Source organism: Dipodomys merriami, unplaced genomic scaffold, assembly GCF_024711535.1.
Source record: "Dipodomys merriami isolate MVZ:Mamm:240054 unplaced genomic scaffold, mDipMer1.0.p SCAF_44, whole genome shotgun sequence".
Taxonomy (NCBI): domain Eukaryota; kingdom Metazoa; phylum Chordata; class Mammalia; order Rodentia; family Heteromyidae; genus Dipodomys; species Dipodomys merriami.
In genome coordinates, this window is record NW_027206002.1 from 4,055,648 (window position 1) to 4,083,413 (window position 27,766).

General features: G+C 51.4%; 1 protein-coding gene across 4 annotated transcripts in view; it reads right to left on the minus strand.

Annotated features, from left to right (window-relative positions):
* Tbc1d9b (TBC1 domain family member 9B) overlaps positions 1-27,766 on the minus strand; it is a 43,651-nt gene that overhangs the window by 5,865 nt on the left and 10,020 nt on the right. For all 4 annotated transcript variants that reach the window (XM_069993834.1, XM_069993837.1, XM_069993835.1 and 1 more), the window contains exons 4-16: positions 14,537-14,765; positions 13,475-13,733; positions 11,962-12,169; positions 10,007-10,219; positions 8,342-8,503; positions 7,488-7,638; positions 6,699-6,913; positions 4,787-4,904; positions 3,884-4,169; positions 3,109-3,238; positions 2,897-2,995; positions 1,990-2,058; positions 157-397 (exon numbers count right to left, since the gene is read on the minus strand). In XM_069993834.1, coding sequence (XP_069849935.1) covers positions 157-397; positions 1,990-2,058; positions 2,897-2,995; positions 3,109-3,238; positions 3,884-4,169; positions 4,787-4,904; positions 6,699-6,913; positions 7,488-7,638; positions 8,342-8,503; positions 10,007-10,219; positions 11,962-12,169; positions 13,475-13,733; positions 14,537-14,765 — 2,380 coding nt within the window. The remainder of the gene's footprint in view (positions 1-156; positions 398-1,989; positions 2,059-2,896; positions 2,996-3,108; positions 3,239-3,883; positions 4,170-4,786; positions 4,905-6,698; positions 6,914-7,487; positions 7,639-8,341; positions 8,504-10,006; positions 10,220-11,961; positions 12,170-13,474; positions 13,734-14,536; positions 14,766-27,766) is intronic.

A 27,766-nucleotide genomic window follows, 5' to 3' on the forward strand; every position in this document is an offset into this window, starting at 1 on the left:
AGCAGCCCTGGACTGAGGGATGGAGGGCAGCCCCTCATGGGTCAACTGCTCTCTCCTCGTCACGGGCCAGGGCTCGCGGCCCCTGTGCTGGCTGCCGCAGGACAGGCGTCTGGCTAGCGTCTGCAAAGCTTCCTGGCAGGCTGGAGAGGCACTCACTCATCCCTGTCACGAACTCCTTGAAGTTGATCAGCGAGTCCTTGTTTTGGTCCAGGAGCCGGAACATGCGGCCCGCCAGCACGGGCAGGTGGGAGCCGCACGCCCAGGGCGTCAGGCTGGCGAAGAGGTCTCGGAACTGGCTGGCGTCGATCCTGTACTGCTCCAGGTAGGGCAGGCTGGGGTCCCGGCGGACTGCGGCAGGGCGACCACTGCCCCAGTACTGGCTCGCCAGGTGCTTGGCCTGCAGGGGACAGAGGCCCGTGAGACGGCCTCTTGGGCTGGGCCGGAAGCGGTGCATTCCTACACCTTTCAGTTCAGCGCTGGATGCATTTCTGCGTAAGTTGACTTGAATGGACTTTCTTTTCTTTTTGGTGGTTTCAGTACTGGGGCTTAAACTCAGGGCCTCGGTGCTGTCCCTAAGCTTTTGTGCTCAAGGCCAGCGCTCTAGCCACTGGTGGCCAGCCTTACTGCCAGCTTTTTAGTGGTTCACTGGAGATAAGAATCTTTGATTTTCGCCGGGCGCTGGTGGCTCACGCCTGTAATCCTAGCTACTCAGGAGGCTGAGATCTGAGGATCGCGGTTCAAAGCCAGCCTGGGCAGGGGAGACCGTGAGACTCCTATCTCCAATAAACCACCAGAAAACCGGAAGTGGTGCTGTAGCTCAAGTGGTAGAGCGCTCGCCTTGAGCTGAAGAGCTGAGGGACAGCGCCCAGGCCCAGAGTTCAAGCCCCATGACCGACAAAAAAAAAAAAAAAAAAAAAAGAATCTTTGATTTTCTTTTTTTTTTTTTTTTTTTTTTTTTTTTTGGGTCCGGTCGTGGGGCCTGAACTCTGGGCCTGGGCACTGTCCCTCAGCTCTTCAGCTCAAGGCTAGCGCTCTTCCACTTGAGCCACAGCGCCACTTCCGGCTTTTTTCTTTTTGCTTATGTGGTGCTGGGGAATCAAACCCAGGGCCTCAGGCATGCAAGGCAAGCACTCTACCACTGAGCTACCTTCCCAGCCCGAATCTTTGATTTTCTTGCTTAGGCTGGCTTAGAACCTCAATCTTCAGATCTCAGCCTCCTCAGTAGTTAAGATTGTTAAGATTACAGGTGTAAGCTGGGGGAGGCTGAGATCTGGGGCTCATAGTTCAAAACCAGCACAGGTAGAAAAGTCCGTGAGATTCTTATCTCCAATTGACACAAGAAAACCAGAAGTGGAGCTGTGGCTCAAAGTGGTAGCCTTGAGCTCTCTCAAGGGACAGTGCCCAGGCCAAGTTCAAGCCCTACAACTGACAAAAAATTAAAAAATAAAAAAAAATACAGGTATGAGCCACCAGTGACTGGCTTTGAGTGGATTTTCTACCCTTTACTCTGTGTGTGTGTATGCACGCACATGTGCATGTGGAGTTTGAGCCCAGGCCCAGAGTTCAAGCCCCACAACAACAACAACAACAACAACAAAGTTTCACAGACTTTCCTGCCCAGGCTGGTTTTGAACCATGATCCTCAGACCTCAGCCTCCTGAGTAGCTAGGATTACAGGTGTGAGCTACCGGCGCCTGGCGTTCACTTGGCTTTTTTGTTCATGGTCGGATCTGACACTTGAGCTGGTTAATTGGAGGTAGAGTCTCAGATTTTTCTTCCTGAATAGCTAGGAGCCACCTAGCAGTAGCTGGTTGGGCCTGAGCCCAACCTCAAAAAAGTTCCATCTAAACTCTAAGACTCAACTGTACCACATGTGGTACAACTGATCATGCTTTAAAGTATATTTCTCCTTTGGAAGGAAATTGGGGGTAAGAATGGGTTCAGGGGACTAGGATGGGGTGCTGGTCCCACCCTCACTCCCGGCTGTACCTTAAACACCATGTAAAGGTCCTCCAGCTCTTCAATTGAGAAACCAATGTCCCCGGGTATGGCTCGGACCTGGAAGGGAGAGACAGCTGCACGGGCGGACCCCAGCTCCTGCTACGGAAGAGACAGGCGCAGACTCTGCAGGACTCAAGTGGACAGGGGAAGGCATAAAGTAGCTTCTCGGTGTCATGGTGGCCATGCCCCGGAGATGGGTTGGCCCCATTCAGAAGAGTGGGTGCAGCCTCACCACTGGCTGCATTAGCTCCCACGCCCTGAGCCCCTTCCTGGGGGGGAGGGGGTTGGAAGAGGCAGCTTTGGGAGACTCTCTCTTAAAGGCCCAGTCAGGGATGAGGGTGGGGATGGCTGATCATTTAGCTTCTGCTATCTGGATAGCTGTCAGGCCCAGTACTGGCTTTCTGGAAGAGTCCTAGAATCTGCCAGTCAGGGCTCTCTTCACTTCCCATTGCTGTGAATGCTGCGCCCTTGGAGGGGGTGGGAATACACAGGCAAACCAAGTTGTCCCATCTTTGTAGGGGCAGAGACCGTGAGCAGGTCCTGCAGCACGCGGCGGCGAGGGTGGCCTGGCCCGCAGAGGTTCCGGTAGAGGTGTGTGGTGGCAGAGAAACTGATGACCCTCCCCAAGGTAGGGAATGTATGGCAAGGCTGGGCTGGGAGTGGGGTGGGAAAGACACTTCCTACCAACCACCCATGAGCAGAAGGAAGTGGCCAGCCTCTGCCCGATCTAGTCAAATCCCCACTCCTGATTCTGGTCCCTCCTGGCATCCTAGCCATGACACAGGTGCCAAGACAGCACAAGGGACAGGGAGCACATGGGGATCTGTGCCCGTCCAGAAAGGGGCTGGAGACACAGCAGCCCTGAGACCCCGCCTTGCTCCGCCTGTGCCCATACCACACTCCTCTTGGCTGTGTCCTCCAAGGACTGGATCACTTTCAGCCTCTGCTTAAACCGCATTTGCTCGATGTCGTCTGCCCTCAGGCTGCTGAACTTCTGTGGGCCAAAGATGAATGGGTGAGGCCCAGGGCCCAGGTCAGAGACCCTCCACCTGCGCCCTCTTGTGGCCATCAGAGGAAGGGGCCTGGCCAAAACGGCTAGAGGCCAACCTCATAGGACACTTTGAGGAGGTCAAAGATGTCCACTTGGGCAGGAGGGTCGTCTCCGCTGGTCAACAGGGCATGGAGGTGTGGAATAGGAGGAGAAATGCTCTGCTTATTCACCACATTATCCAGGTACCTGTGAAGATTACAGACAGAAGTCGAGACCCTCCCCACCCACCCAGGAATCTCACCTGCAGCTCTGAGACTGTGCTGGGGCCTGGAGAGCTCCAGGAGGGCAGGGCCCCTGGCAAGCTGAGCTCCGTCCCTCTCCCATTAGAGGCCTGAGCCCAGGGAGAGGCCTCCCCAGGCCTCTGCTGAAGTAGCTGGGGCGAAGGCAAAGGCTGGATCTCAGGGGCAATCTATGAGAGCTGGGCTGTAGGGAGGAGGCAGAGATTGGGGTGAGCGCAAGCCTTCCTCACTAGCAGCTGGTTATGGGCTCACTTTGCTGCTCTGGCGAGTCTGGTGCTAGCACCCTCTGGTGGGAGGGGGGGTGGGGGGGGAGGAGTAGTAGTGCTCAGCCTGGCAGGGGACAAGCAGGGCAGCTTGGCGGAGTAAGAGAGGGCCAGCACTGCCCAGACTGACTGGATTTGATCGCACATCTAAGCAACGGCTCCAGCCCAGTGAGCCCGCCGTAGGGTTCCCACCACAGGTGCCCTCTCCTGCCCGTGATGTGTCTCTGGGCCCAGCTCCAGGCTGGTGCTGGGTGGGCATGGTCACTGGAGGGCGGGTGAGGGGTGGGCTCTGCCGCCAGCCCCTGCAGCGTGAGAAGGCCAGCAGTCACCTGCCCAGCACAGTCATGGCCTCGCCCTCGTCACTGCAGCCCAGCAGCTGCTCCATGTTGGCGTCCAGCACGGCCAAGGCCACCTGCAGGATCACCTTGATGCCCTCGTAGAAGAAGCAGTCGACGATGACCACGGCGCTCTCGAAGGGCATGACGCTGAGGAAGAGGGTCAGGAACCAGGAGAGCGAGATGCTGGAGATCACCCCCAGATCCTGCATCTTCTCGGACAGCCGGGGCAGGAGGTCTCTGGTGAGCTCTTCAAAGATGCCTTGGTCCACCAGGGCTCCTGTGGAGGAGACAGGAGGCCAAACGTAGCCCGCCCTGAGGCCTCAGCCAGGCCTCTCTATGTGGAGCCCTACAGTCTGGGGTCAGGGAGCCCCAACTTGCCAGTTCTACCTATAGAGGGCTGAAGGAAGGGGTGTGTAGGGGGGAGGGGGAAGATCAAGATACACTGCACTCATAATCTGACTTGCTGCAGTGAAACCCTTTTGTGAATTTACTCAAAAAGTAAAATCATAGTGGGCTGGGAAGGTGGCCTAGTGGTAGAGTGCTTGCCTAGCGTGCATGAAGCCCTGGGTTCCATTCTTCAGTATCACATACACAGAAGAGGCCAGAAGTGGCACTGTGGCTCAAGTGGTAGAGTGCTAGCCTTGAGCAAAAGCGGCTCAGGGACAGTGCCCAGGCCCTGAGTGCAAGCCCCAGGCCTGGCAAAGAAAAACAAAAACCCAACACCAGTGTGGGCTGAGGCAGATGCTGGCTGGGTGGGGCGGGGCCTGGGCTGGCTCGCCACTGTCTGGCTGTGATCATTTCTCAGCTAATTGCAGGATGGCTGGAAGTGCTTGGCACGGAGGCTGGCTAGAGAGAGGCGCTAGCCCACAGGGAGCCAGCAGCCTGGACACTCACCCACCACTCTGGTGTTGTAGTAGTCGGGCAGCATGCGCTCGCAGAGGGCCACCAGCAGCCAGAAGGCTTCCTCCTCACTGCCGTAGAGCAGGAGCACTGAGGTCACGATGTTCATCGCCTGCAGACACGGCGAGGAGAAAGGGTCACACTGCTGTCCACCCAGTCAAGCTGTTTCCTCCCCACACAGAGGCCGGGCCGCCCTTCCGGAGGGCCCAGCATCCCGCAGTGACAAACAACTCCTGCCCAATGTGGGAATTTACCAAGAGACAAATTACAGGCAATCCATTTGACAGAAACAGTGGGAGAGCTCTTCACCCTGGGTCAGAAGGCTGGGGAAGCGCTTCCCTTTAGCGTGAGTGAATAACACTTCCATGGGGTGGAGGACAACGAAGCGGTGACAGAGCTGCTGGGAAAGGGACGTGTGGGGCTAGGTGCTGCCCAAGGCTGCAGAGGAACTGCGGGCGGCCTCAGCTGCTCATGGGAAGAAGCTTCCAAGTTGGCAAGCCACTTGTGAAATCTATTTCCAGTGGGCACAGTGCCCCCCCCCATGACTTGGTAACACAGGTGAGTGGGACCTGGTTTCCTAGAAAACCAGATACAAGTCAAGGCCAACAGAAAACCATTTGACCTGGCCAGGAAGATGTCAACTACATTTAATGACTGAAGAAGCTGCCAGAATTGCAGATCAAAACTACCGCCAGATCCGCACCATTGTGAAATACCTTCATGTCTGTAAAAACCAACATAACGGGGCGGGGTGGTGGTGGTGGTGGTGGTGGAAAGGATGGTGGGGGGAGTATGGGAAGGGATGGGAAGGGGAAACAAAGAGGACGCAACAATCCTTGATAAGAAATGAACTCAAGCAGGGCGCTGGTGGCTCACGCCTGTAATCCTAGCTATTCAGGAGGCTGAGATCTGAGGATCGTGGTTCAAAGCCAGCCCAGGCAGGAAAGTCTGAGACTCTTATCTCCAATAAACCACTAGAAAACCGGAAGTGGTGCAGTGGCTCAAGTGGTAGAGCACTCGCCTTGAGCTGAAGAGTGCAGGGACAGCGCCCAGGCCCAGAGTTCAAGCCCCACGACTGACCAAAAAAAAAAAAAAAAAAAAAAAAAGAAAAGAAATGAATTCGTTATCTTGCCCATGTAATTGTAACTCCTCTGTACAGTATTTTCACAATAAAAAAAATTAAAAAAAGAAAAATAAATAAACCAAAATGTCAAAAAGTGGGGGAAAAAAAAGCCAACATAACAGACTGAGTGGGGACGTGGGGCAGGGGATCCTCGTGGACGCTGGAGGGAGCACAATGGCACGCTCCTCGTTCTCGCTGCCGGCACACACCCACACCAACTCGAGCAGAGACTCCAAGAGATCTGGACATCCAGGTTCATAGCAGCAGTCAGTACTCACAATAGCCAAACCAAGTGTGCTGTCAGCACATAAACACAAGGTGGTCTGTACTTAGAGTGAAATATCATTCAGGAAAGTCTGACACAATTTACAGCATGGCTGAGTCTTGAAGACAGCATGTGAGGAGAAAAGCCAGACACAAATAACACAAACGACTCCACTTTTAAGAAGTACCTAGGCAGAGGTTGCCAGGGGCTGGTGGACGGGAATGGAGAGTTACTGTTTAATAGGAGCATCTTGCTTAGGGAAGATGCTGGAAGTTCTGTGGCTGACAGTGTGTGATGGCTGTCCAACAGTGTGAATGCCATTGAACTTGGTAAAAATCAACTGCTGCTAAGACTCAGGCTGGATGCACACAGGAGCTAACTTAATGCATGGCCCAGGGCTGACGGGAGGAATGAATGCAGTTTGTAAATGCTGTCTTCTGCGGTCAGCTGTGCGAGGTCACCACACAGGCCCAGGCTGCAGGCCTGGGAGTTTCTGGGTTTCTGCTGGGCCACTTTACCTGGCAATAGCCGATGGTGGGGTTTCGGAAAGCATAGGCGGTGAGAACCCGCCGGAGGGCGGCGATGCCCAGCTCGTTCTGGAAGGCAGGGTGCTCGGGCATGGAGCGATGGAGGTCGCGCTCGATCTCCTCCGTGGCCAGGCTGTACTTCCCAGTGGACTTCTCCACCAGCTCAGCGTAGTAGCCGGGATGGGTCACCATCTCGTTCCAGGCCCCTAGGGAGACACAGTGCCGTTGTCTCTCTTCTTCCTCCCACCACGGGGGAGGGAGGAACAGGGGAGACGGGAGACAGGAACGCCCCACAGAGGAGAGGTGCACTTGGCTCTGTGATGGGGGTGAGGCAGAACCTCCCTAGGAGCGGCCATTCCATCCAAGTTCAGTGGCAGACTTGCCCGTCACACGCGGAGACGCGCTAAGGTGTGACACTGAGAGCCTGTCTTGAGGAAAGGAGGCATCAAGTGGCGCTTCTCTCCTCCCACTGCAGGTAGATGAGTGCCACCTACCCACAGTGCCCTCCCTCATACCTGCTCGTTTGGACTGGGGTCCCCTACACAGCTGAGGTCCCCATGCCCTGCTCTGGGGAGGGGCTGACACCCTGCCCTTTCTGGTAACTTCAGGAGGTAGCTCGGAGCTGATGAAAGAGCCCATGAGAACAATTCTAAGGTCTGGTCAAGGATCAGATCCAGGCCTTGGGCATGCCAACCACACAGTGCACTATGCAGCTGCACAACCTGCTCAGCAGACAGCCTTGGGGTGAAAGTCGAGGCTGGGATAATGGGCCATGCTCACCAGAGAAGAGCAGCCAAAGCTCTCCTCGGAGACTCTCAGGGATGCCCTTCAGGACCAGCTCCCGCGTTTTGGCCGTGCGGTACATGCACATGCCACGCCCGTACTCGAAGAAGTGGATGTTCCATGATTCCTCTTTCATCTTCTCCTTGGCCTGGGGGAAAAGGAAAGCATGGACAGAGGGAGGCTGAAGACTGCCTGAGTGCTGAGGCCAGCTGACAAAACTCTCTCCGGCTCTGTGCAAGGCGAGAGGCTCCTGTGCAAATCATCTGGAGCGCTGCCAGCAAGCTTGCATGCCAAAGCAATTACGAGACACGGGCAAGCAGGGCTCCAGTGGCTCGCGCCGGTAATCCTAGCTACTCAGGAGGCTGAGATCTGAAGGTCGCAGTTCAAAGCCAGCCCTGTGAGACTCTTAGCTCCAATAAACCACTCAGAAAAAAAATTGGAAGTGGTGCTGTGGCTCAAATGGTAGAGCGCTAGCCTTGAGCTGAAGAGCTGAGAAATAGTGCCCAGGCCCAGAATTCAAGTCCCATGACTGACCAAACAACAACAACAACAACAACGTCAAACACTACCACCAACAAGAAGACACAGGCAAAGCCCAGGTTGCACCTGCGCACCCTACTAGAGTTGGAAGATGAGCTCGGCGCCAGCAGCAGGCTCTTGTCTTCAGAGGTCCACAGCCCCTCCTGAGAGGCTGCCCGGGTCAGGCAGGGTGGCTGTCCCCACAAGAGTGCCCGGTCCACCTCATGCTGCCAGTGCGACCCAGGAGGGCACAAACCCAGAGGCGGCTCCAGCCTTCCTCCCAGGACTCAGCTCTGTGCTCTTGCAGCTGAAAGCCTCTGCCCCTGGCTTACCCCCTTGGCTCCAAGGTCCTCCATGGGTGAGTTCTTCTGGAAGACTTTCAGCAGGCCCTGGGAAGCAGTTGGCACTTCCTGAGCACTGACGCTTGGCTGGCTGCCGAGGGGAGAGGACGGGCTGGTGGGCAGTTCTGACACTTCCTGAGGAGCTGGGAGAGACTAGAAAATAAAACGGGAGGGAATGCACCCAACAACGTGCGCTGTGCAAGGGGTCCCTGATGCGCTGGTGACTCACATCTATAATCCCTATGACTCAGGAGGCTGAGATCTGAGGAGTGAGGTCAGAAGTCAGCCTGGGCAGGAAAGTTCCATGAGACTCTTTATTTATTTTTATTTTTTTATTTTTGGGTCCAGTCGTGGGGCCTGAACTCTGGGCCTGGGCGCTGTCCCTCAGCTCTTCAGCTCAAGGCTAGCACTCTACCACTTAAGCCACAGCGCCACTTCCGGCTTTTTTCTTTTTTCTTATGTGGTGCTGAGGAATCGAACCCAGGGCCTCATGCATGCAAGGCAAGCGTTCTACCACTGAGCCACCTTCCCAGCCCCCATGAGACTCTTATCTCTAATTAACCATCAAAAAATAAAACAGCCGGGCGCTGGTGGCTCACGCCTGTAATCCTAGCTACTCAGGAGGCTGAGATCTGAGGATCGCGGTTCAAAGCCAGCCCGGGCAGGAGAGACCGTGAGACTCCTATCTCCAATAAACCACCAGAAAACCGGAAGTGGCGCTGTAGCTCAAGTGGTAGAGCGCTCGCCTTGAGCTGAAGAGCTGAGGGACAGCGCCCAGGCCCAGAGTTCAAGCCCCACGACCGACAAAAAACAAAACAAAAAAAAAAAACCAACAAAAAACAAAAGTGGAGGTATGGCTCAAGTGGTAGAGTGCCAGCCTTGAGTTAAAAAAGTAAGCAAGAATGTGAGGACCTAAATTCAAAGCACACCACACACACACACACACACACACGAGTACCAGGAGGTGTGAGAATGTGCAGAGGTTATATACAAATACTACTATGACATTTTATATGAGGGACTTGAAGGGGTAAGTCTGCTGTATAATAATGGTAGGCCTCAACATTGTGGCTCTTGCTCAGTGTAAAAGTTGATCAAGGAACTTTATGGATGGTGTAGCCATGGGTTTCTCATGGGGAATGGGCCTTGCAGTGGGCTGGAAAAGAGTGAGAAGGGCCTGGTGCTGGTGGCTCATGCCTGTAATCCTGGCCACTCAGGAGGCTGAGATCTAAGGATCGCAGTTTGAAGCCCATCTGGGCAGGAAAGTTCATGAAACTCTTATCTCCAATTAACCAAAGAAAGCCAGAAGTGGAGCTACAGCTCAAGTGGTAAAGAGCAAAAGAGCTCTGAAACAATGCCCAGGACCTATGTTCAAGCCCCAGGACCGGCACCAAAATAAATAAATAAAAGAGAAGGATGTGGGAAGGGGTGGGTGGGACGGGAGTGGGGGAGGGGTGAGTAGGAGGTGGTGTGCGTGGGAGCGTGGGGCTGGGCTCAGAGTTCACCCCGCCCTCACAGGAGCTCTTTCCAGCTTCCACATTGGATTCAGCATACCCAACAGTGGCAGGGTGACCCAACAGTGACTGCAGCAGCTCGGCCCACATCCCTCCCCAGTTGTTCCCCAGGGCCCTCCCTTTCCTCCCTCCCCTACCTCACCTCTGGGGGAGGATCCACAACACTGGATTTCCTCCCTCCGATGCTGCTGCCCGGCTGCTTGGACGGTGTTTTCTGGAGGAAGTCGGAGATCCTCTGAACTAAGAAGTCACGGTCTTTCAGGTTGGCAAACAGGAAGGTCATTTTGCTCTTGGTGCTGATGGACAGAGGGCTGGGCAGGACGCTGGAGCTGTCCGCTTTTTCAACAATCGTCACCTGAGAAGGTTAAAGCAGTTTCCTGTGCCTTTGCATCTTGGGATGTAAGTCTGGGGGTGCTTGTGACCGTGAGGGGCCTAGGGCTGTCCTCTGACAGTGCAGAGTGGCCCCACTAGAGCCACATCCTGGGGCTCCCTCTTCTGTGCGGCCCTGGGTGAGGCACTGGGGCATCTCAGTCTCTTTTCACCTGTTGCTAGGGATGAGCTTGGATGGTCCTTGCAGGGCCTTGCTGAGGCGAGGCTGTACAACATACAGTAAGCCACCTGCTGGCTCATCCAAGGCCCACCAGCAACTCCTGTCCCGAGTCCCTCATGTAAGGAGCTCGTTTCAGGAGCATTCCCTCACAGCTGGTCCCGAAGCTCGGTCAGTGAGTGGGAGAGGTTGAGGGACACAGCACAGGTTTGAAGTGGGCAGCTCTGAGGAGCCTGGCCTAGAGGAGTGCAGGCAATGGATACACAGGTCACTAGACTGTGCCTGGGGAGAGGCAGCGATTGAGCTGCACCTGGTTCAGCTGAGGAAACTGCTGAGGAGCTGGGGGCGAGCTGGGGACAGAGGCACGAACCACTGGGAGTGAGAATGGCTGGAAAGAGGAGGTTTGTGGAAGCTGGGACAGATAGAGCGTCCTCCACAGGGCGGGATGTGTGTGTGTGTGGGTAATGTGAGCAGGTACAGCACTTACTGTGGTGTGTATATGTGAATTCATGAATACACGTGTGCAACTCCATATGATACAGTGTGATGTGGTATGCACATGTGAATGTATGTGTGTACATGTGCATGTAAAAGTCTATGTGTATGGTGTGTGTAATATGTGTATTTGCATGTGGATGGAAGCAGGTTTGTGTGGTGTGTATGTGTGAAAGCAGGTTTATGTGTAGCCCGTGTGTATGTGTGTGTGCATGTGTGGGGAGGTGTGTGTACGGTGTAGGTATGGAGTGTGTACTCCGTGTGACTGTGTGTGCACGGGCAGGATGTGTGTGAGTTTGAGCATGGTTCTCCACAGGCCTCACAGGTTACAGGGAGGCGCTTGGGGATTCTTTTAACCACAAGAAGACACTGGAGGAACTAGGTAGGGTGACACTATGCTCTATTTTTATTTTTATTTTTTTTTGGTGGTAATGGAGTTCGACTCAGGGCCTCACACTTGCTTATCTGGCATACTACCACTTGAGCCATGTCGCTAGTCCACCTTCTTGCTGGTTAATTGGAGAGGAGTCTTGTGGACATTTCTGCCTGGGTTGGCTGTGAACTGCAATCCTCCAGACCTGAGACTCCTGAGTATCTACAGTTATAAGCATACGCCCCCTGCGTCCGGCTCCTGGCTGACATTCAGAATCTTGCTTACTATTGTGGAGATGTGTCGTAAAGGGGTCAGGTGGGATTTGGATTCCTGAGGTGGCCTGCTTTGTCCTAGATGGTAGGCCCGGGGAGGAAGGCCGAGCTCTGGAGAGAGGGCTGACAGGATGTCTATGGTCAGGATGCAGAATCAAGGATGACTCCGCCTCCACCTGGGCAGATGGCAGGGCCCTAATTCCATGGGGAGCACGGAACACGTGACTGGAAGGGATAGCCAAGGCCCACTAGGCTCACTCAGCTGCTGAGTGAATGGATGCCTGGGTGGGACAGGAGGGGCAGGTGCCCCTAGATCAGCCTCCAAGGTGACCAACTGCAGAGCTGGACCACAGAGCACGGGCCTGGTCACTGAGCTGTCTGAGCCCCCGCGGCTGGAGTGTGATGCTTACCTCCCTCAGGGGTATGATGAGGTGGCACGCGTCCTCCTCCTTGCTGGCAAAGCAGATGTAGTTGTTGGAGATGAACATCTGCCCAGGGATGTGCAGCTTGTTGAATGGCGTCCACAGGGTGCAGCCCGTGTGGCCGTCCAGCCGCTCATCTTGGGGTAGCCGGAATGTGGCTCTGTAGCACTCATTCTTGGCGCGGGCATCCAGGTCTCTGAGGAAACAGTGGGAACCAGGTGGACAGGAGTCAGGGGTCCACATACTTCTAGGAGCCCATGTTTTAGACTTCCAGCAAGCAAGCTGCATCTGGGGATTTTACAGTCCAAGAAAAGATGCAATTTTAAATGACTAAGAAAAATGAGGGCTACTCCTAAGGCCGGCAGTGAAGTGGATGCATGTAACGTGTCCATAACTTGACCGATTCAAAACGAGGACACCTGGAGGCTGACCAGCAGTGATCTGCCCTCAGGTACTGAAGGGCAGCCAGTGTGCACAGCTCCCACGCTGCCAACCCCACCCTGACATCCAGCAGGCATGAGCGGGGCTAAATCTGAACCGTGTGGTGGCCACTGCTTAACCGAAATACTTATGCATGTCTCATGTCTGTGGGAGATGACCTGTGACCACTGCGTCCTTGATGGTTCTACCATACAAACACAGCTTCCCTTCTCCCAAAGAAACTCCCGCCTCCTAGGACTGCCAATGCCCTGACCAGGGCCTAAAATCCATGCTCCCATCTGGCAGTGCTGGGCACCACCATGGTCCAGCCCTGATTTTTTTTTTCTGGAAGGTTCTGAAGACCATTGTCACTGTATCAGGAAAGTGACAGCCTTCTGGACCAGAGGTGGGCCCAGAGGAAGGTCTGTGGGTGCAATCCAGGAAACAGCCTGGCTGGAAGGTCTCTGAACACAGTATGAATACAGCCGTGTCTTGTCTGCCCTGGTTGAGGGGCCCAGCGCACTTCTGAGGTCTTGGCTATACTTGTGGGTTTCCCATGAGGCTACCATCTTGGGGCTCAAACAGCAGTGACCAGGAGGGACTGGCCACCACCATGCAATTCCATCTACCGCTCCCACGAGCAGAGGGGCGATGACCTCAGCTTGCACACGGCCTGTCTCCTCCTCACTGCTGGCTTCAGACCTGAGGTCGTGGCCAGCGGCTGCCGGGGCCCCCAGAGGTCCATCACAGTACGATGGAGATGTGCACCCTGTGTCCAGATTCACCTGGAGACCTCGGAGCACTCTGACGGAGAGCTCACCCCCAGAAGGACCTCTACCACTTGTGCGGTAGGGACGGTCAGAGTATCTCCCACCCTAGGGCCGTGAGGGGGGCCTTCCTCCACATCAGCGATCACTAGTGCCTCCAATGCACTACTGCGACGCTCTGTTTTCTGGCCGCTGCCTCAGGTGGGGGCCTACGAAGGCTGGACATGAGACGTTCTCCAGGCCTACACGTCCTGCCACGTGTCAGCCAGGGTCGGGGGATCTGGCTCCAGTCCCCTGCCAGGCGGACAACCTACCGCTTCAGAGCTGAGATGTTCCTGTGTGGCCGGATGGGCCTGGGCAGGGCCTTGTCCTCCAGGAAGCCCTCGCTGTCTAGCAGCTGCCGCATGGCCAGGTTGGCCAGCTGTTCCATGAGCTTGAAGGTCTCGCCGATGTTGAGGAACATGGAGAAGAAGAGCTCCCGGTCCCGGGTGTCCACACGGATGCTCTCGGGGAAGAGCAGAGTGGCATTCTTCTCTAGCCGAATGACGTCCACCCACTGAACCACGAGGCTCACTGGAGGCCGGTGGGGAAAGATGCACCACCCATCAGTCTGGCAGCACGAGGGTCCTGACTTCTACCACACCCAGGACCTACCTGGAGTGCCCGCCTCTAGGACGCCATTTATGGACCCGCCTGGTGACTGAGTGACTATGCTGGGTCGAGCTTCATAAGGAGGGACCAGGCGATTGGTGTCTCAGCTGCCGCCCTGACCAACTCTACTGGATCTGTGCGCCCCCAAAATGGCTGAGGGTGTAGGGAACAAATGCTCAGGGATGAACCAGGTGGGGCTGAGTGACAACATCTGAGCAGGAGGGTGAGGGGAGTCTGCACAGGAGCGCGGAGGGAGCCCGGCTTGGGGAAGGGGGATGATGTCTGACTACCGGAAGTGCTAGAGGCCGCAGTGCTTTCCGAGAGAGGTACTGCAGTGGGGGGAGCAGGTGCTAGGGCAGCCTGCAGGGAGCAGGAGGTCAGGAGTGGCCCGTGCTCGGAGCACTGCATCACTAGAAGCACTTGACAAAGATGTGTGCTCTGGGAAACTCCAACTCTGACATAAACCAGGAGGCCAGGAAAGAAGGCTACTATGTTTGAATCTCACTAGTGGGCATGAGAAGAGTCCCTCAAGAGCAGACAGATGCCTGGGCGTTCCTGGGCTGTGCAGGTTGCACGTGGGCTTTGGGGAGACCCCTCTGGGAGCTAGTGTGGACGTGGTATCTGGGGACCCACCAGGAAGGCTGGCAGTGTGGAGAGGCAATGCTGCTCTGGCGGCAGGGTCAAGGGCAGGAGCAAGGGAGGAGCTGGGGGTGCAGGGGGCTCACCTTCTTTTCCCAGCAGGAAGGAGTAGAAGCACAGGTGGTTGACGGTGAGGTAGAGCCAGCCCTGCCTGGGCACGCGGCCCTTCCAGTAGCTGCAGGAGTAGTAGTTGACCAGCTTCTCGCCCTCCGGCATCCCGAACTGCTTCCTCATCTTCAGCTCTGCCTCCTTGAACTTTCCAGGGTCCTCGTCTCCCTGGGGCTGCAGGTTCTTGTTCTCTTCTGCAATGATGCCCTGGGGGGCGGGGGTGGAGGGAGCAATGAGATCTAGGCTCTGCAGGGCTTGTTCCTGGATGGGCCAAAGGCAGGAGCAGAGGCCTGGGGAACTCTGGGCAGTGGTTCTGGGAAAGGAAGTGCCCCGCTCTGGCTCTGCTGGTTTTCAGACAAGACACGTGAGTGACAGAGCTGCCTGTGACTGAGCACGTTCCTGAAATGCCTGCGGGTACTGGCACCACTGGCTCTGGGCAGCTACTTTTTCAAATAGACATCTTAGTTTAAGGTAAAATTGTTCTAACATATAACCCATAAAAATGGTAAAAAAAAAAATGCAAATACATACTAAGCACCCTAATTTGAACATGCACAAATTCAATTTCTCCTGAATCTGACACTTTTCCAACGCTGCAGTCAAAATGTAAAGTGACCTCAGTATTTATAAAACATGAATGAATTCTGTGCATAGGATTTTGTCTCATTCTCAAGATAAGTCAAGCCGGGCACTGGTGGCTCATGCCTGAAATCCTAGCTACTCAGGAGGCTGAGATCTGAGGATTGCGGTTCAAAGCCAGCCTGGGCAGGAAAGTCTGTGAAACTCTTATCTCCAGAAAACTGGAAGTAGCGCTGTAGCTCAAGTGGTAGAGCGCTTGCCTTGAGCTGAAGTGCTGAGGGAGAGCACCCAGGCCCAGAGTTCAAGCCCCACGGCCGACAAAAAGAAAAAAAAAAAAAAGATAAGTCATGAATGTGCAAATAATTCAAAAGCCTATGGTAATCCCCAGTCCTAAACACTGGTCTCAAGCTTTCTGGGATGGAGAATATTCACGTGTAGCAGGACTATGTATTTGGTGGAGAGGGGCTCTCCCTCCTGCCTTCTGTGTTTTCTTTCCTAATTTCCCTCCAGATGCATGCACACTTGTGCACGTGTATGGAAAAACTGTTATTTCCTCCTTTCTCTGCCCAAATGGAGTTCTCCGTGGCCCTGTTCTGTATTCTTTTTCTCACTGTGAAAGACCCCCTCCCCAACCAACCAGGCCCTGAGCCTCTTTGTAGGGGAACAGAGTTTTGTATCTAACCAAGCTATTTCTGGCTTCTGTAACATGCTTTGCTAAGAAAATTATATTACCCCCACACTCCCCCTTTGATAACTAACCTCACCAGTTAATCAATAAGCCCACACCCTACTAACTAACCCCACCCCACAGTCAGCCCCCTGGTGTGAGCGAACGATTAGGCATCGACTCGGACAAAGGTCACTTCCTCATACCAAGGGCCGGAGACACACAACTCGGCACGTACACCGAGGGACCCCCTCGAACAGTGATTGGCCAAAACACATGATTTGTTTTAAAAGGATTGGCTGCCTGCGTGCAGACCAGGTTGTAACACTTTAAATTTACTGGCTGAAAAAGCGCGGGCACTCCTGTAACGGACAGAGGGGTCCCATAAAAGGACCATCCCCGGGACTGCTCGGGGTTCCCAGCCACTGACCCGAACCTTGCGGATCTCGAGGTCACGTGCACCTGGGAACCTGGGCATGCCCAAATAAAACCCTCTTGCCTTTTGCATCTGGTGTCGTCTGACTGGTGCTTGGGGCAGGGAGGTCCTGATATGGGGGACACCCGAAGTCGGGGGTCTTTCATCTTGGGGGCTCGTCCGGGATCGCCCCCTGACCCACTCCAGCTCGGACCCACCAGGAGGTAAGCCGGCCTTTGTCTTTGTCTCTGTCTGTCTGGTGTTTGTCTCCGCGCAGCGTCTGTACTATTACGCGTAATAGCTCTGTATCTGGGCGGCTTGAGAAGGAGCTGACGAGCTCGGACTTCTCCCCCGCCACCCTGGGGGACGCCTCAGGGATTAGAGGGGCTCGATTTTTCGGAGCTCATGTCTGGAGGAAGGAGGGAACGTGGAATCTCTCTCCTTCCCGGGGAAAGGAGGGAACGTGGAATCTCTCTCCTTCCCGGGGATTTTGCTTCCCCGTCTGAAAATCTGCTTTCGGTTCGTGACCGGAGCCGCGCAGCGTTTGTCTTAACCCGTCCGTTTTTGGTTCTTTTTGTGTTCAGTGTTGGTTTAACTCTTATTCTTTTTAACATGGGTCAGGCTGTTGTTACTCCTCTGTCTTTAACCCTAGACCACTGGAGAAGTAATCTCTCTCTTCCTGGCCCCGCCCTGGAGTCCTACTCCAGGGTGACCTGGAGGAAGGAGGGAACGTGGAATCTCTCTCCTTCTCGGGGAAAGGAGGGAACGTGGAATCTCTCTCCTTCCCGGGGAGTTTAGCCGTGGTTGGCCACTCCCATCTGAAGTTGCTTTTTCTGTTTGGCGCCTGTCTGTTTTTGTCTGTTTCTGTTTAGTGTTAATTGTCTCTGTTGTCTGTTTTGTTGCCCTTAAAGGGATGGGGCAGCAACTAACAACCCCCTTAAGTCTGACTATAGATCACTGGAAGTTACAGCCTGAGCCGAGATTGTCAGGTTTTGGAAACTTGCTTGTTTGTCAATTATGAAATTGCCACTGACCACCTGCGAGTGGCCCCAGTTAGATCTCAGCCTCAGGCCTTGGCTTAGGGGGTCTGAGCGTGGGGGAGAACCTGTCAGTCTGAGGGGACGGCCGCTAGGGACTTCTTTCCCTTGCCCCAAGATGACTGGGAATTCTCCTCTGCCTTGGAAGGCCCCTGGGTCAATGTCTGCAGGAATCTAAGAGAAAAATTTCTCTGGAATGAGTAGAGGGGGTGTTGAGTCCCCTGGTAAGTGGTGAGATGTCGCCCCATTCACTGAGACCTGATTTTGTCTTTGTGGCCACTTGTTTGTCTTGTTAACTTTAGTGTGTTTGTTTTATGTTTTCTGGGGTAGGAAAGTTCTGGGTGAGTGTGGCAGGCTCACCCAGCAGACTCTGGATTCAGCTTGCTGAGTGAGAACAGCACAGAGTTCCGGTAGGGATAAACTGGGGCCCATTAGTCCCCAACTCAGCCTTTGGTTCTTGTCTAGTTCTGTTTTAAAATTGGTACCAGTTTTAAATGTGGATCCTTGGTTTTTGTGTGTATCTGTGTTTTTGTTATTTATTTATTTGAACATCTCTGAGGGAATAAAAGTTCCAACTGGGCTTGGTCACAGACCTGCTATGCCCACCCTCCCTGCGGGGCATGGAAGGTTACTGGGCTAGTTTGGTTCCCTTCAAGCCTCAGGCTGCACCTTCTCCCAGTGGAGGCTGCTGGAGGACAGGCGAGGGCGTAAATTGGGTAAAATAAATAAATAAATCAGGCCAGTTTTGTTTTAGGTGACTCCCTCCCCCAGCCCTCCTCCAACTCAGAAGAGATTCAAAAGCCTTGCTAACAAGCAAGCTCTGTGAAAATGAAGCCCAACAAAGGTACCTAGTTCTAAAAGAAATACTGTCTTAAATTTTTGTTTAAAAACTTTAGAAGGCGTACATACAACTGATTTTGATTTTTGCGCACTTTAAGATCTGTGTGAGTGTTTTGTGTGTGTCTGTGAACGTGTTCAAAGATGAGAATTGTCAGCATGCTGTAACAATTGGGTGAGTTTAAATTTAAAATTCAAAAGATTATGAGGTTTGGACATTACCAAAAATTTTAAAGAATCTTCACATTGTTTTAAATGGCTTTTTAAAGATTCTTTAACTTGTAAATTAGAAAATCTGGTATTTTAAAAGCTAATATTTTAAAATGCATAAGTCTGTTTATACTGTAATCAAGTTATCTGGCTTAACAAAATGCATTGGCAGTTTGGCATTTAATTCCCTTGGCTAAAATTTGGGGAAAAATAATAGAAATTTAAATGTAAAAGTTAGTTTAACACTGTCAAAGATGTTACCTGTTCTGTCTGTCTAAAACTGTATTTCATTCGAGAACCAAGAGAAGAGACAGGGGGAAAAACTTAGAAGCCAACAGAAGACCTATCTTTAGGGGTGAGGGGTGAACAAGCAGAAGTGCAGTTCAGCTGGTCATGCATGGTGGGACAGGCCCTGGGAGGAGTCCACCCATGGTGAGGCAAGCTGGCACAAACGCAGTTCATCTAACCCTAAAGAGTCGGATTGGGTGTGTGCCTGCCTATTCCATAGGAGGGGCCAAGTGGCCCATCGTTGTTCTGTCTCTTTTCCCTGTGGATAGCCACTGAAAACATGATTAAAATGAGTGATGTGATGATCTGATTAGTATTGCTAAAACTTCCCCTTGGATGTGTTAACATTAAAATTAGGAAGGCCTTAAAAAGAGGGTTAAAAAGTTATTTGTATAATGTGACTTGCTTTTAATGTTTACAATTAGGATGTTTTTAAAAGTCATAAAGACGCTAAGTCTAACTTTTTGGTTCAGTTATGATGATTGTTATTTTCTCATTAAGGAAAAATTGTCATCTGAGTTTAAAAATCTTAATGTATGTCTGTTTTAAAACAAGAAGCCAAGAGGCAATGAGTGACACTTGGCCTCAAGATTTCAAGGGATCTTTTCAAAACGCAAATAATAACTAAAGTATAAAATATTAAAGGTGATTAATAAGAGGTTTAAAAAAATAGGGAATGGATTTTTGGATATAAAGTTTAAATGTAAAATTGTTCTTGACATTGGCCTCAATGTGCACAAAGAAAAAATTAGGATTACCAAAATAATTGCTATTCTAGTTTGCTCTTATAGGTTTTTCGAGTTTCCAGCAAAGTCCAGAGCAAAGCACAGAGGATTCCTACAGTTTGTCAGATGTAACTTTGACTCTTAATAAGTTTCAGGTAAGAGCATGCTTAAAAGCTACTTCTATGTTGACCACCTTGTTGCTTTCAATTGGAGTAAAGTGGCCTTTTATAAGACTCATTGATCTGCAAACTGGTTCAAAGCCAGCCCGGGCAGAAAAAGGTCCCTGTGAGACTGTCACCTCTACTCAGCCAGCAGAGTGCTGAAAGAGCAAGCAGAGATGCTTTGGGACTCACAGTGGCAGAGTACTAGCCCTGGACTGAAGAGTTAAGGGACAGCATTCAAGCCCCGAGTCTGGGACTCAAAGTGGCAGAGTGCTAGCCTTGAACTGTAGAGCTGAGGGACAGTGCTCAGGCCCCGAGTTCAAGTCCAGCAACCAGCTAAGGAAAATGCCAATGAGGCATTTATCCAGTGTAGAGAAGACACTCCTGGGACAAAAACAATGGAGGAGCATCCAGAGGCAGTAAGCCACTGCTTGGATGGCAGAAATGTCAGATCCTAGAGTCATTTGTGCGTGGCCCTTCAAAACTGATCAGAGCCGGGAGGTCATAGGAAGATAGTTTGGAAGCATGCCTAATGTTCATGACTACCTTGTAAGGGACAGGAACTTGCCAGTCCTCTGTGATAGTAAAAAGCTAATGTTATAAAATGTGGGGGGTAGTTTAAATCTTAATCCCTTTATGTGCCAAAAGCTCTAATTGGCAGTAATATTGAGCTGACACCAGTTACATGAAATTCATCTTCTCAGGAAAAAGTTTGTAAACCTGAGAGTGTGTTTCTATTGATATCTGTCTAAAGGCCTGCAAAGGTAACTCAGGCATTGTGTTAGGGTCACTAGAGATCACATTCCTAAGTCATCCAGAAAGATGCTTTTACAAACCAGAGTGCTAAACAAGCTATAGCTGGAGAAAAGGTCTGTGCAGTTGTCAAAAGTTAAATATTGTTCTTAATGACATCTAACCCTGATGGCCTCTTTGTAAAATAGGCTAAGGTTATAGGCTCCTGGCTAGGTAAGATCAACGCCCCTAAAGTCAGCTTGAAGAAGTTACAGAAGATGGACCTTCGCCCTTCTACCCCCATTTTAAGATCAAGGGTCCAGAGTCAGTTTTGGAAAAATGAGGCAAAATAGATAAAATAATTTTTTAAAAAAAGGGCATAAAAAATAGTGTTAACTGTTGTAGGTGTGCAAGGTGTGGAGACTGCATTTGTCAGAGATGGTTACAAGACTAAGCCTTCTGTGTCTATTTACAAAAATATCTGGTTAGTAAAAAGTTGTGATTTTGGTAAATTGTCCTGAGCTATTGTTTAAAAGATCTTAAAAACCAGCAGGATCAAAGCCTGCCAAGCCTATGCAATGTATCCTTAACCAGTCTGTGTAGGAATTTACAGCCGAGCATGAGGTGTGACAGTCCCTTGGAGCCACTGAGAGATCCTGCTGTTGCTGCTGCTGCTGCTGTTACGGTTGCTGCTGCTGCTGCATACCCTAATGGGTAAAGTTCAACGACGGCCTGACAGTCACTTGGAGGAACTCCTGCTTGATTCCATCACCTGAGTCTGCTTCCTGGTTGACTGCTGCTAAATCTAAGATCTTGTGGGACATTCTTTTGGGTGATATCCAGAAACCCTCTCTTCCCACAGTGGATATTGGGGACAAGGATATCACTGGCTTGCTTGTCTTAGGCACTTCAGTGCATAATGACTGGAAATCCACTCTATGGTCACAGCCTAGTTTGGCTCTGGTATGGTAATAACCTGAGTGTGTTATCAATGGAGGTAATACTCTTAGCCTTAAAATCTAGCAAGCTTCTGCATCACAGTGGTGCCTTAAGGCTGTTCTAAGATAAAGGTTCTGCAAGCCAAAGGAAAATTGGGCTTGTAACACTGGAATTACCCCGTGTGTGTCAGCAGCCGTTTTTAACCCAACTAGGGATTATTGTGTACTAGTGCAAATTTGGCCCCGCATCACCTACCATCCCGATGAATTTGTCCTCCAGTATTTCGAGAACCCTGTATACAGGGACAACAGAGAACCTGTAACTCTCTCCCTAGCTGTTCTTTTGGGCCTTGGAGGAATAATGGCCGGAATCGCCACAGGAACCACAGCCCTGATGAAGGCAGATCAATACATGCTCCTACATCAGGCTGTAAATAAAGACTTAAAGACCCTAGAAAAGTCTATCTGGGCGTTGACAGACTCCGTAAGCTCCTTAGCTGAGGTAGTCCTCCAAAATCGAAGGGGGTTGGACTTGCTTTTTCTAAAGGAAGGAGGCCTATGTGCAACCTTAGAAGAAGAGTGTTGTTTTTACGCTAACAAAACAGGAGTAATAATCGAGACCCTAGACAAACTCAAAGAGAGGCTAGATAAAAGAAAGCGGGAATTTGAGTCCCAACAGAGCTGGTATGAAGGATTATGGAACAAGTCTCCTGGTTCACTACCCTATTATCCTCCTTGATGGGACCACTTATACTACTAATGCTAATCCTTACTTTAGGCCCTTGCATTGTGAACCACTTGATACAATTTGTAAAAGACTGCCTATCGGTAGTACAGGCCCTAGTTTTGACCCAACAATATCAAGCCCTCAGACAACAGGGAACTGGTAGTTAAAATAAAAAAAAGGACAAAGCCTCTAAGGTTAGAGGCACTAACAAAAGAAATGGGGGAATGAAAGACCCCCTCCCCAACCAACCAGGCCCTGAGCCTCTTTGTAGGGGAACAGAGTTTTGTATCTAACCAAGCTATTTCTGGCTTCTGTAACATGCTTTGCTAAGAAAATTATATTACCCCCACACTCCCCCTTTGATAACTAACCTCACCAGTTAATCAATAAGCCCACACCCTACTAACTAACCCCACCCCGCAGTCAGCCCCCTGGTGTGAGCGAACGATTAGGCATCGACTCGGACAAAGGTCACTTCCTCATACCAAGGGCCGGAGACACACAACTCGGCACGTACACCGAGGGACCCCCTCGAACAGTGATTGGCCAAAACACATGATTTGTTTTAAAAGGATTGGCTGCCTGCGTGCAGACCAGGTTGTAACACTTTAAATTTACTGGCTGAAAAAGCGCGGGCACTCCTGTAACGGACAGAGGGGTCCCATAAAAGGACCATCCCCGGGACTGCTCGGGGTTCCCAGCCACTGACCCGAACCTTGCGGATCTCGAGGTCACGTGCACCTGGGAACCTGGGCATGCCCAAATAAAACCCTCTTGCCTTTTGCATCTGGTGTCGTCTGACTGGTGCTTGGGGCAGGGAGGTCCTGATATGGGGGACACCCGAAGTCGGGGGTCTTTCAACTGTATCTTGGAAGATGCTCTGCCCTGACCCCCCTCCCGCCCCCGCTGGGAGTCCCCCCTCCTGTTGCCACCCTGGACCCCACTCCTGTGGCTGGTATCTCCAGGGGGTGCTCACAGGCTTCACCATCACAGAGCCACGCCCAACCCCACGACGGCATTCATGCTTTTATGAGAGACACGCGCTCACGTGCTGTCTCCCCTCGTGAGATCCTCATCAGTTCACTGAGTAGCAGGGACGCCCTCGCCTCAGACCTCCAGAACTATGGACTGAATAAATTCTCTTTTTCTTTATCCACCCTTAGACTGGACCTCCACAATGGTGAGCCAAGATGACACCTCATTAGACAATGGAAAGCTGGCCCACAGCGCCCTGCCTGCAGAACGCCACGGCGGCCCCGGGCAGCGGGCACTGCGCCAGCCCTTGCTAAAAGCCAGGCCCGAGGCAGGCGGCCATCACGAGCAGTACTGCCGCAGGCCACTCTTCTGGGTGTCCAGGGGCAGCGGCAGTGCCCTCGCCCCTCCCCCACCCCTCCCCCACCCCTGGGAGAGACTGCTGAGCGGGGAGCAGAGGAGCTGACTACAGCCCCCCCACAATCCTCCCAAGACTCCCCGGCCTCAGCCTTCAGACCACGCAGCTGCTTCCTGGGAGTACTGGTCTCAGGGATGGGCTTAGTCAGCCCATAGGGTTGAAGACAGAAGGCAGCTATAAAGATCGGAAAGCGATTTGAAATGGCTGATTTTAAATAAGCAGAGTGCATATTCACGGTTTGGGTTTCTTTCCCAGCCTCAATTTAAGGCTGTTACGTTGTGTGGAAGGCCAAGGATACTGCCTCCCCAATGCTCAAAACCTAGCAACAGGCGACCTTACACAGCAAAGGGGGCTTTGAGGATGTGGTTACAAGACTGGACTGTCAGCCGGGCGCTGGTGGCTCACGCCTGTAATCCTAGCTACTCAGGAGGCTGAGATCTGAGGATCGTGGTTCAAAGCCAGCCCGGGCAGGAGAGACCGTGAGACTCCTATCTCCAATAAACCACCAGAAAACCGGAAGTGGCGCTGTAGCTCAAGTGGTAGAGCGCTCGCCTTGAGCTGAAGAGCTGAGGGACAGCGCCCAGGCCCAGACTTCAAGCCCCACGACCGACAAAAAAAAAAAAAAAAAAAAAAAAAAAAAAAAAAAAGACTGGACTGTGAGGTTAGAGGACTCCGGATCATCCGGTGACCCTCATGAGACCACAAGTGTCCTTATAAACAGGGAGGGAAGAGGGACACAGTCACAAGAGACGACAGGAGGGGAGCAGGAGAGAATGGCAGACTTGAAGAGGGTTTCCTGTTGGCACTGAAGAGGAAGGAGAGCTAAGAACCAAGTATTAAAAGTGGCCTTTAAGAAGCTAGGAAAAGCCATGTGCCCGTGGCCAACAACTGTAATCCTAGCTACTCAGAAGGCTGAGATCTAAGGATCTTGGTTCGAAGCCAGTCAGGGCAGAAAAATCCCTGTGAAACTCTTTTTTTTTTTTTTTTTTTTGGGTCCGGTCGTGGGGCCTGAACTCTGGGCCTGGGCGTTGTCCCTCAGGTCTTCAGCTCAAGGCTAGCGCTCAACCACTTGAGCCACAGCGCCACTTCCGGCTTTTTTTTTTTGCTTATGTGGTGCTGAGGAATCGAACCCAGGGCCTTGAGCATGCAAGGCAAGCGCTCTACCACTGAGCCACCTTCCCAGCCCCCCTGTGAAACTCTTATCTCCAATTAGCCACTCAAAAACTGGAAGTGGAGCTGTGGCTCAAAGTGGCAGAGTGCTAGCTTTGAGCAGAACTCAAGGACAGCACCCAGGCCCTGAGTTCGAGCCCCATGACCAACAACAACAAAAAAGAAGCTGGGAAAGTTAACAGATTCTCCTTAGAGCTTCTAGAAGTAATACAACCCAACCAATACCCTGACTTCAGTCCAATTAGACTTCTGACCTCAGACACTGTAAGAGTAATTTCTAGGAGGTGATAGGGATCAAACCCAGGGCCTTGCACATGCTAGGCAAACACTCTCATCAAGTATACATCCAGCCTCATTTGTATTGTCTGAAGCCACCAATGTGTATGGCAATAGTAACTGGAACTAGTATATCACACATCAGTCTAAAAAAGTTGCCACCGGAACTACACAGCTTAGAAGCTGCTATGGCATTCTCTCTCACATTAAAAACAAACAAACAAAAAAACAACTCTTTATTCTATTTAGTAGAATGAGATATGAGGATTGTAGTTTGAAGCCAGCCTAGGCAGAAAAGTCTGAGAGATTCTATCTCCAGTTAACCAGCAAAATGCTAGACAGGGGCATGGCTCAAGTGGAAAAGCATCAGCTGTGGTAAATAAAGCTGATTAAAAGCATGAAGCTCTGAGTTCAGATCCCAGAACTTTCTTCAATAAAGGAAGAAAGAAAAAAAACAGAGAAGGAAAAAAGGAAGGAAGGAAGGAAGAAAGGAAAGAAGGAAGGAAGGGAAGAAAGAAAGAAGGAAAGAAAGAAAGGTAGGAAAGGAGGGAGGGAAGGAGGGAGGGAGGGAAGGAAGGAAGGAAGGAAAAAAGAAAAGGAGAAAGAAAGAAAGAGGTAGGAAAGGAGGGAGGGAAGGAGGGAGGGAAGGCAGGCAGGCAGGAGGAAGGCAGGCAGGAGGAGGAAGGAGCCCTGCGTTTATGTGAGCGCTCTTCACGTCTCATTGGCAGGTGGTTCCCGGCAGGTCGCGCTCTGCCTTCTGTCTGGGGTCACTTTGGCCACAGGTTTGCTTCTCTTTTTTAGTCTGTCACTCTTCTCCATTGTTCCTTTGTTTTCTAAGGAATTAACCTTGGCCTTTTGGCATTTCCTTCTGTCTAGTTTCCTGGTTTCTCTAGAATTCTTTTTCTGACTTCCTGGGTTGGGCACTTTGCTGGTCATTGTCATTCTTTTTCATGCAATCTTTGCAGGGCGCTGGGCGCGGGTGGGCAGGTGGCTCAGGCTTGTCATCTGAGCTACTCAGGAGGCTGAGATCTGAAGATCTCATTTCAAAGCCAGCCTGAGCAGGAACATCCCTGAGACCCTTCAACTTACCACCAGAAAACCAGAAGTGGTGCTGTGGCTCAAGTGGTAGAGCACTCGCCTTGAACTGAAGAGCTCAGGGACAGCGCCCAGTCCCAGAGTTCAAGACTCACTAACAACAACCAAAACAACAACTAGAACGCCAGTGTTCACTCGGGTCTTGATTTCCTAATTCCCACTGGCTATAGTTTGGATCTCAAGTGTCCCCAAAGGACCATGTGTTAAGTCATGCCACACAGCATGTGTCCTCAGCACGGCACTGTGGGATGACCTGGAGGGTGCTGTCTTCCAGCCACTAGGGACAAGCCTCCAAGGGAGGAAACTGGGAGTCCAGCCCCTTCCTCTCTGACCTGGCCACGAGGTGAGCACGTGTTCTGATGTGTACTCTCCCCCAGGAGCTGACACAGGCCCACAGCAACAAGGACAACCGTTCCTGGGCTAGCAAAATAAACCTTATCTCTCCCTAAGCTGATTATCTCTGGTATTTGTTACAACAGTGAAAGGCAGACCAATACACCATTTCCTCTCTGGATCAGGAGTCATTTAGAACTTTACTGTTCTGCTGATGTCTGTTTGAGGCCTGTCACACAGGAGGCATTTAATAATGCCATCATCATCATCATCATCATCATCATCATCATCATCATCATCACCCAGTTTGCTAGTTAGAAGAGTAAGTCTTCCCTCTCATTTTGCCTGTTACTCCTAAACTAGAAGACAACACAGATCCCATTTTGAACCCCAATATTCTCAGACGAGCTGAGAATATTGGTCCTGTCTGCCCAGGTCTAAAAAGTTATACAAGGCTCTGCCCAAACCCAGCAACACTCTTCACAGGAATCTAACTTAATAACCTAACAGAAAGAAAACACACACATATGTTCACATTAATGCCCACGAGAACATTAATCATCTCCCAGAGAGGAAACGAGTTTAGAGATAGTCACGATGTCCATAATCATTATTTTGATGGCGGTAAAGCACTCTGGAAAGTTTACCACCTCTGACTAAGTCCCCCGGAAATAAGCACTTAGCAGAGTAAGCGTACGGGCGGTGCGGGCGTAGCTGCGCCGCTGTAGTAACCTGGGCAGCGTCATCTCTCCGCTCAGGACCAGGAGGCACTGTTTGCACTGCCTCTGCGCTAAGTGCTACAGGCAATGAACATAGGCCATTCTGCACACAGAAATGCACCACAGCAAAACCACGAGGGTGGAATCACTGGGTAAAAGGTATGTGCCTTTTAAGTAGAATGGGTCTTATTATAAAAACAAACCTCAGAATACCTCATTATTTCCACCGTCTTCCTCCGTTAGCCAAGCACTACAAACACAGTTACACAGCTGCATATTGTTTGAAGGCACTTGGCAAGGAATGAACTCTGACCTAAGCTTCAATTGGACTCGATTGAGTGGCTGGCTACACTAAGAAGGGGCTCTTTTGCTCAAGGCTAGCATTCTACCACTTTAAGCCATAGCTCCACTTCTGGTTTCGAATGGTTAATTTGAGATATAGAGTCTCACAGGGACTTTTCTATCCTGACTGGCTTCGAACTCAGATCTCAGCCTCCTGAGTAGCTAGGATTACAAGGCCTGAGCCACCAGCACCCAGCTTAAAAAGCTAAACTCCTAAAGAACCAATATCCCAATTGATAAATGGGCAAATAAACACACAATTCCCAAAAGTAAAAATGGCCAATACATAATGAAGAAATGTTTAACATTCCTGGCCACAAAGGATATGCAAACAGAAATCACACTGAGATTTCATCCTGCTTCAATCAGAATGGCTATCACCGAGAACATAAATAACAGCAAATGGTGTGTATGTGTGTGTGTTGGTGAGGATATAAATTAATGCAGTCACTATGGAAAGCAATATGAAGATCCTTCAAAAACTGTATCTATGGAATAGCACTACAATGATCCAACTCTTGGGCATATAGTTAAAGGGACATAAGTCAGGATACAATAGTCTAAGGT